Genomic DNA, 9,537 nt, shown 5'->3' with positions numbered 1-9,537 from the left:
GTCTTGCATGCACTGCTCTTTTGAGGTCTATCCACAGATTTTCGATGATGATTAGGTCGGGGGACTGTGAGGGCCATGGCAAAACCTTCAGCTTGCGCCTCTTGAGGTAGTCCATTGTGGATCTTGAGGTGTGTTTAGGATCATTATCCTGTTGTAGAAGCTATCCTCTTTTCATCTTCAGCTTTTTTAGACGGTATGACGTTTGCTTCCAGAATTTGCTGGTATTTAATTGAATTCATTTTTCCCTCTACTAGTAAATGTTCCCTGTGCCACAGGCTGCAACACAAGCCCAAAGCATGATTAATCCAACCCCATGCTTAACAGTTGGAGAGGAGTTCTTTTCATGAAATTCTGCACCATTTTTTCTCCAAACATACCTTAGCTCATTGCAGCCAAAGAGTTCTATTTTAACATCATCAGTCCACAGGACTTGTTTCCAAAATGCATCAGGCTTGTTTAGGTGTTACTTTGCAAACTTCTGACGCTGAATTTTGTGGCGAGAACACAGGAAAGGTTTGCTTCTGATGACTCTTCCATGAAGGTCATATTTGTGCAGATGTCACTGCACAGTAGAACAGTGCACCACCACTCCAGAGTTTGCTCAATCTTCCTGAAGGTCTTTTGCAGTCAAACGGGGGTTTTAATTTGCCTTTCTAGCAATCCTACCAGAAATTCTCTTGGAAAGTTTTCTTGGTCTTCCAGACCTCAACTTGATCTCCACCGTTCTTGTTAACTGCCATTTCTTAATTACATTACATTACGAACTGAGGAAACGGCTACCTGAAAACACTTTGCTATCTCCTGCTTTGTGGGCATCATTTATTTTAATTTTCAGAGTGCTAGGCAGCTGTTTAGAGGAGCCCATGGCTGCTGATTGTTGGGACAAGGTTTGTGGAGTCAGGGTATTCATAAAGCTTTGAAATTTGCATCTCCTGGCCTTTCCTAACGATGACTGTGAAGAAGCCATAGCCCTAACAAGCTAATTAAGGTCTGAGAGCTTGGTAAAAGTTATCTGAGAACTCCAATCTCTTGGGGTGCCCAAACTTTTGCATGGTGCTCCTTTCCTTTTTTTTTCACTCTAAAATTGTAGAAAACAAAAAATAATACACTAATCTTGCTTAAAATGTTGAAAAGAATGTTTCATCTTTAACTTAGTGACTTTTGGAGATCAGTTCATCTTCTACTCACTTAACTATTCACAGTAACAGGAATTTTGACCGGGGTGCCCAAACTTTTGCATGCCACTGTATATATAGAAAGGTGCAGAGAAAGGACCAGTAACATCATGAAGGATTCTACCACTTCTGCTCACGGACTGTGTCCATCAGAGAGAAGGCTACATAACAACCCTGCCAGGACCACCAGACTCAGAGACAAATACTTTCCACAAGCAGTAAGGCTGATCAACACCTTCACTCACTAGTCCACCCCTCCACACCCCAATCACCACTACTTTATCATTTCCTGTCAGTCTCCTCATGTATATTCACACCTGTGTCTAACAACATTTTATGGACATATACTGTAATAAATTTAAGTATATAATCTATCTTGTGCATTTATATTTATTCTGTTTTTTTGTTATTATTGTGTTCCTTATTGAGGTTTTTTTGTGCTACATCAACTCCGGAGTAACAATTATTTTGTTCTCCTTTACACTTGTGTACTGGAAATGACATTAAACAATCTTGAATCCTTTAGTGTACAACCTGGAGAGGAAGCTGCAGGTAGTCATGGTTTTCATATAGCTATCAAGGGTTTAACAAGACTGGAGTATCCTGATTAGGAAAATCTACAACAATAATTTAAATTTACTTTTGGCATTTTAATACTAGTTTTCCTTATCCAAAATACTTTTCTACCTCTAAGTTTAATTAAGATTGTTGCAAAAAAGATTACTCACTTAAATACTTTGCAAACATTTTAATGATTATTTGAGCATACACCTTTGAAAATAGTTTGTATAACTTGAAACTGCAACTTGAGTTAAATAAATGTTTATAATATACAAAGAAATACAGAGAAAAGCTTAGCTTGCTTCAAATTGTGCCTTGCACCTAGAACCAGTGTTTCTAGCTTTACTGTAAAATTGCACAAATGCATTCAAGGATTTGATCTTCAGAGCAGGGCATTCAAGAATGAAAACATACACCAAAAAAACAGGGAGGGGGAAATAAAGCTTATTCATGATTGTTTTACAAAACTGAGAGCAAGTAAAACTTTAATACTCCAATAAACAGTGCAGGCACTAGTAAACAGAAAATATTTTGGGAGAAGTGCCCATTCACTCTCTACATTACAATTCTACTCAAGCAGTTTCTTGACCAATAGCATTAGGCCAGCAAAAAAGATCAAAATGTGGCATTCTTAGTGAACCCAGGTACCAATTGCTGTGAGTATTGAAACAAAATATGACAGTGCATCGTCAAAAAATTAAACACTGAAAATGTGACCAAAAAACTGCCCTTGGGAACATTGAGAAACTGTTCCACTTTCAGCCCCTTAAGCCCTTGAAGCAGCACACAGTGCTCTGTGCCATTTTTATTTGCTGGCTGTGTAATTATTAACAGGAGAATTTTGTTCCTGCCAAAACATTAGCAGCTAACAGTTACTCATTATGTTTTTTTTTAACTCTAAAGCCTCAAAAAGGCATGCTGTATCAGAGCACAGCTGGAGGTCAACATCTTTTTCCACACAAACACAAGAGTTTTATTTAAGTTTCAGTTTAGTGTCTGTTCACTATCCACCAATGATCAGTTCAATTAAGATGAAATCCTTTTTCCATTGTAGCAGCTAGCAAACGTTCTCTCATGATTTCTTCAGAGGAATATTCGGGTAATTTAAGGTAGTGCACACACGTGTTCACTGATGGATAACTTGCATCTGTTGCATCAACCTGATAGCAAAGAATATGTTAAAATAAATGCTTTCAGTAATTTAGTACATCATTGCTTTTAATAACAGACACATGGCAGGTTTTATGTAGAATACTACAGACCCAAGATCCATTGTTACAAGACAAAACTATTTGATAAACATATATTTAATAATCTGCTGACAAATACACATTAACATGGACCTTCCTTAAATCTTCCCTTTCCTGAACAGATTCACACTTTGCGGAAAATTTGCAAGTTTTTCAACGTGAACAATTTTAAGGCTATGTTACATACCTTGCGTACAATAGTGAGTCGTGGGTGAAGGTTGGCAAGTCCACCTGGTGGGAGTGTGGAACATCCTGTGGTAAATTGCAAAAATGCTTTCCTTTCATCAGATGACATACCGCAAAGCACCCTCACAAATCGGATAAATCCCGGACTGAGGGAAAGAAGATGACATAGGTATTGAGTAAAGTTGGGGTTCATTTTAATCATGTTACTGAACGCTAATGTTTTGTGGAAGTCCATGTGTAAAAGGCTTAGATGGGGGAAATTATTGACCAAGTGAATGATGAAACACTGTAAAACAAGATCTAGAGTTTGTATGTGTTTTAATCATAAATATATTGGTCACATTACTGAGAATGGTAGACAGTGTGCATCAATGGTACCCAGAACATTCATAGAATGCTCAGAGAAGGAATTATTTCTGGGTAACAAGCACTGTGAGCAGCAGCAATAGAAATCGTCAGATATAATATTGCCCCATTCTTCACCAGATTTATCACACTTTAAGGGTGATTACTTTTATTGCACACAACAATAAAAATGTGGTCTCACTAATGTGCTGTTTTATAGCTTATCATTTCATCTTACACCATCATGTCCACCTGATTTACCTCCCTGGTAAATACTAAGAACACAATCAATGAATAATCTACAAAAAACATGACGTGTTTGAATTTGCATCTCAGCTTGCATTTAATCAATGATATCCATTTCCTGCAATTCCATTCCAATCTATCCTATTTAGCTACAGTCCCTGAATGACATTTCACAGAAAATTCCATAACATGCGTACTATTTCTCAGCATCTATACAGCTAATAGAGAGCTCAGACCGCCAAATGAAACCACCCAGCTTACAGTAACACTGGCGACTTTTATTAAGGGAACGGACATAAAAATGTGAATGGAATTTTCCCTTCCTTTTCACTTGTTCACTTCAACTACTCCATGTGATAGAGAAGCCTCTTCCAAATTTATATTTGATTTCTTAAGCAATCTCAGATCGATCAGAAGAGGTTTTTCCTCTTCCTCACAAGCAGAAATTTAAAAGTCAAGAAGAAACTTAAATTCCAAAGAGAACCACTCCTCCCTGTTTATAATCTCACAGTAGCAACATCATCCTTGCAAATAATTTTGCAGTTTTCCTTGGGCTGACCAGAATTGCACACAGCAGTAATAATGTGGTCTCACCAATGTGCTGTTTTCTAACTTACCATTTCATCTTACACCATCATGTCCACCTGATTTACCTCCCTGGTAGATACTAAGAATGTAATCAATGAATAATCTACAACATTGAAATTTGAAGAAGTACAAAAAAAAAAGTAAGCAGAGCATCTGGCAAATATGCAGTGTGCAAATTTATCTGGCCAGTATTTAAGGAACAATTTTGTGCAATGGGATTTAGAAATTACAGTACAAGAGAACTGATACTTTGATCAAACAAAAAGCAAATTTCTGGGACCTAGTCAGAAAAAATGTGGCTGTTGAACAGCATTTACTGCATCCAAACTATAGAAACCTGAGCCAAGAATGATAGTGTACGTGAAGAATATGACATATTTACTGGAAAAGATGGGGCAGTGAGGGAGGTCAGAAAAAATGAAAAATTGGGCACCTCAGATTTTTCTTTTAAAGTGTTCAGCTTGTTGCAATGGGAAACCAACATTGAGACTCACATTCCACTCTCATTTTGAACTGTATATGGTTGACAATTTACTTAAAGCTAAATCTTTACTTGTCTTGGAATCAACAAATTTCAGTTCATTAACACACTGATAATAATCCAATTTTGGACTGTAATACTTTTTCAAAAATTAAATGTTAGCATTTAATAGAATATAGACATTGGTTTCATTGAAAAAAATGTTTTTTTTTAAACATGTGGATCAGGCTATGAGTCAGAGGTCATGAGACAGCAGTAAAGTTATGCAAGCATAGAATCATATCAAGGCTTGACGTGTGTATTTATCAGAATCTGCAACAAATGCACTAAGCATAGATTTGCTGTAAATATCCAAAGGTAGACAACAGAGAAAAATTACAAAGTAATTTTAGTAAATCCATGTATCACTGTATCCTGAAACTTGTTTTAGTTGTTTTCATTGGTAGGAAAATCACTTCGTGAAGTTTTCTCTGATGGTGATGGTGGGGGTCAGGGGAATGCAGTGTGTGGGGTAAACAACAGGGATCATGGTGCTCATTTACTCTTACAATACTCTGACAAGGCTCCTACAAGGTTCACTGAACAAGCTGATCTAGTCTATTTTAACATAGTGCTGCTCAAATATTGGGTATTCGGTCAGAAAAAAATTCAAGTATCTATATCATCTAGCATTACTCTTTGGAATATGATAGTTGTCTTTTTTAATTCTTTATCTTCTGTTGCATGTACTAAGTACAAATAAAACATAACAATTCAACAGTAAAATTTAGCATTCCTAAAATCAAAAGGTTCACACCGTTAGTCGTTATTTTCATACAAAACTGCTTATAAGTACCTATCACGGGTGTAACCCAATTTGGGTTCAGTATAGTTAATTATGTCCTCTGCAGTCCAAGAAGGTGACTGATTTCCACAAAGGATCATTTGAACTTCTTCATGGCTGAAAGAACTCAGCTTTTCCATAGGAAAGACACGGTTGAACCCATCTGGATAGGAAAAACAATTCTCAATCAAGTTACATGTTTTCTATTTGAGTCTTTCAATTTATACTGCTCATTGAACTTTTTAAAGAGCTTTGCACTGAGTTGACAAGACCACAATAAATATACTGAAATCACCACTCACTTATTTAAATTAAAATGGCATTCTCAAGTTTCTATCCTTCTTTACAAAACACCCTTAACCAGCCTTTTCACAGAATGCAACTGCTCCCAGAAATGCCCCTTTCCCCATTGAACAACATAACTCATCAGTTTCCAGCTTAAATCACAAAAGAATCAGGAGCAGAAACTCTGATCAACTTTTCTGCACTATTCCCATTCCCTTTACTCGTGTACTTACTTAAGGCAAGTAAGTACTCCAGCTGAGATCAGCTAACAATGCAGATCAACAGACTTTTTATGACTTCCTATCATGTTGTGCATGCTCATTAGTAATATGGAAATCTGCCAGCTAATCAGGGAATTAAGAAAGATGCCATGAACTGCAAATGCTTAGGATTTCAATCAATTTGTATTGCTGTGAAACTGCTTTCCACATGTGCAGTCTTTTCACCTTGCCTTTAGGAAATCAGAGCTCAGACACATTTGGAACATTAAACAGAGCAGGTGAAAGATACCCTACTCCACAAGAAAAATCAGGCTCCACAAAGTTCTACAAACAGTATAAGTACCTCTGAAAGCATCCATCTGCTTTTGTATTCCAGTATGCATACAGAAGTCAAACATCAATTCAACATACTCTTCAGCATTGTCTATTGTTACCATCTAAAACAAAAATATATTTAGTGAATTTGAAGTAAAGTAAAAATAGAAACACAAATAATAATATTTCATCCAGACCACTTTGACAAACAGCAGACTGCAAAGTTTTTGGAAATGTTACTACTGACCTCATCATCACCATTAGGCTTTAGATCAACAGCTGTAAACCCATGTACTTTCGATGAAGGACAAAACTGGAAGTTCAGCCTGCAAGATTTATATGAAATAGTTAAAGCAGAAATTGAAAGTGAATATTGTCAAATACCTTGTCTCTTAAGAGTTCTAACTGGCAATATTTACAATATGCACAGAATCACCAGTAACTTTGGAATTTTCCTCAAATATTTGCTTTGTGTACACCTTAAGGCTTATTTCATCCAAGACCCTGAGCAGATGCAGGCACAGACTCGAGCAAATAACAAATATTTTCCAATACAAGTTAACCTTCTGGAGTTCATTTTGGTAGCAACACCAAGACTAAGATATATCTTTGAGATTGTAAGGGACCATAAACCCAAATGATGTAAACTATGAAAGGAAATACCTTGCCTCCAACCATATTCTACTCCAAACCACATACCCCATTTAGAGTTTTGCATCAGAGAGCTGCTTTGCTGTCAATTTTTACAATTTTTAAAATCATACAAGAACACAACCTATTTTAAAATGTTTCAATGAAAGAGTTAGATTAAAAAGAAAACTGTAAGTTCCAAGTGAAAAATAAAGAACAAGGTGGGAAGGGGTAGTTGTTTTCCATGCAGATTTGAACTCTATTCAAAGAAAATGGAACATTTCACTTCCAGCTTTCCACAAACTATGTCAAACTAGTAAACAATTAACTGATTTCTGGATAATGCTGAGACCAGTTACAAGTTAAGTAATATCAATATATTACTATCCTGAGCTACCCCAGGTTCTGCTTTTAGCTGCCAAAAAAACCTGCAAATGTACTTGTACTAAACACACAATGGCTGGGTTGTGCAAGAAACAAATCACGTAATGCTTTCCCTTAAAAAGCAACACACCATTGTGACAGATTAAACATTCATATTATAGTTTCTTAATTTAAACAGGTCAGAAATGGTGACACATTAACTCAGATGTTGCATGGCACTATCCATAGGTGAAATGCAGCTCCAATGTGCCAGTTCTGAACCTCCTGAAACTCATGGAGGTAAAGACTAGTTCATTTATTCATTATGTGCCATATCGTATGACGTGGATGATCATGGTCCTTCCATGACCAAATTATTCTTGGTAATTTTTTTCCAAAAGGTGTTTTGCCGTTGTCTTCTTGTGGGCAGTCTCTTTACAAGATGGGTGAACCCAGCCATTATCAATACTCTTCAGAGATTGCCTGTTTGGCATCTGTGGTCGCACAGAATAGAACAGAATTTACTTAAATCTTACATCTATCCCACAATGTGAGGGAGTACAAATCTTTCATTTATGACTCCGTCACAATGTACCAGTATGTGAATTTAAAAGTCTAATGGCTTGTAGAAAGAAGCTGTCCCGTAGCCTGTTGGTCCTGGCTTTAATGCTGTGGTACTGTTTGCCAGATGGAAGCAGTTGAAACAGTTTATGGTTGGGGTGACTGGTGTTCCCAATGATCATCCAGGCCTTCTTTCTGTACCTGCTGCTATAAATGTTCTCAATGGAGGGAAGTTCACATCCACAGATGCACTGGGCTGTCCGTGCTACTCTCTGCAGTGCCCTGCGATCAAGGTCGGTACAGTTCCCATACCAGGTGGTGATATAGCTCTCAACGGTGTCCCTGTAGAAGATCTTGAGGATGTGGAGGCTCATGCCGAACTTCTTCAGTTGCCTGAAGTGGAAGAGATGCTGCTGTGCTTTTTTTTGCCACAAAGCCAGTGTGTACAGTCCAGGTGAGTTCATCGGCGATGTGTATGCTGAGGAACTTCAAGCTACTCACCCTCTCAACTGCAGAGCCATTGATGTTGATCGGGGCGAGCCGGTCTCTGTTTCTCTGTAATCCACAATTAGTTCTTTTGTCACAGGACCTGTGATATGCACCAGCTGCTTATATGACCATCCACCACCTGCTCCCATGGCTTCACATGACCCTGATCGAGGTCTAAGCAGGTGCTACAACTTGCGCAAGGATGACCTGCAGGCTAATGGAGGGAAGGAGTGCCTTATACCTGCTTTGTTAGAGGCACATCTCCACCCTGAAAGGCTAGTAATCTGGCATAAAGTCTCAGCATTTTCTATTAAATTCCATAAGTGAATAAAAACAGTGCCTCATCATGTCAGATTCCCTTACAATGACTGATTGCAACATGAGCTACCTATTTTGGGAGAGCTTTGAAGTAACTGGGCTTCTCAAGCATATGGAGGGCAGATCAGTGTGTGCTGTCAGTATAGTGGTAAGGACCTTTTTGCTCAGAGACAGTCCAATTGGCTTAATATTTACACTCTGCTGAAAAGTCAAGTTCCATATTTTATTATCTTAACTTTTGCTTTACTGAACTCAATAGCATGTATCACAGGAGGTTATCAACAGTGGAAATATTTCCAATATTGCTGATGTAGGGCGATTCAGCTATTAAGAGTCGAAGACTTACAGTACAAGAGACCTGGATTCAATCCTGACCTCTGGTACTGTCTCTATATGTTGCATGCACATTCCCCCTGGAATTCTAATTTCCTCTGAAAGCTCAGGTTTGTTCCTATATCCTAAAGACATGGGAGCTGTTACAATAATTGATCACCTATAAATGGCCCCTTATGTGAAGGTGAATGGCAGAATCTGGGAGGATATTGATCAGAATATAAAAGGAATCAATCTAGGATCAGTATAAATGGGTCCCTGTGCACTTGTGAGTCGAAGGACCTGTTTCCTTGCCACATCTCTCTAGGACTCTAGAAGTTTCCAAGCCTTTCAGCACTGAAGAATTATAAAGAGCACAATCGTCACT

The 9,537-nt window shown here is 37.8% G+C and overlaps 1 protein-coding gene across 3 annotated transcripts in view; it reads right to left on the bottom strand.

The window, feature by feature from the left end:
• Nucleotides 1-1,915: 1,915 nt before the first annotated feature.
• hectd1 (HECT domain containing 1) overlaps nt 1,916-9,537 on the bottom strand; it is a 92,199-nt gene continuing 84,577 nt past the window's right edge. For all 3 annotated transcript variants that reach the window (XM_063050424.1, XM_063050407.1, XM_063050416.1), the window contains 5 exons: nt 6,724-6,802; nt 6,505-6,598; nt 5,668-5,818; nt 3,174-3,318; nt 1,916-2,896 (listed from right to left, as the gene is read on the bottom strand). In XM_063050424.1, the coding sequence (XP_062906494.1) occupies nt 2,759-2,896; nt 3,174-3,318; nt 5,668-5,818; nt 6,505-6,598; nt 6,724-6,802 (607 nt within the window). In that variant the 3' untranslated portion in view covers nt 1,916-2,758. The remainder of the gene's footprint in view (nt 2,897-3,173; nt 3,319-5,667; nt 5,819-6,504; nt 6,599-6,723; nt 6,803-9,537) is intronic.

This window comes from Mobula hypostoma, chromosome 1, assembly GCF_963921235.1.
Source record: "Mobula hypostoma chromosome 1, sMobHyp1.1, whole genome shotgun sequence".
NCBI classification, from domain to species: Eukaryota; Metazoa; Chordata; class Chondrichthyes; order Myliobatiformes; family Myliobatidae; genus Mobula; species Mobula hypostoma.
Note: the sequence above shows the minus strand (reverse complement) of the source record. Positions and strands in the feature narration are given on the sequence as shown.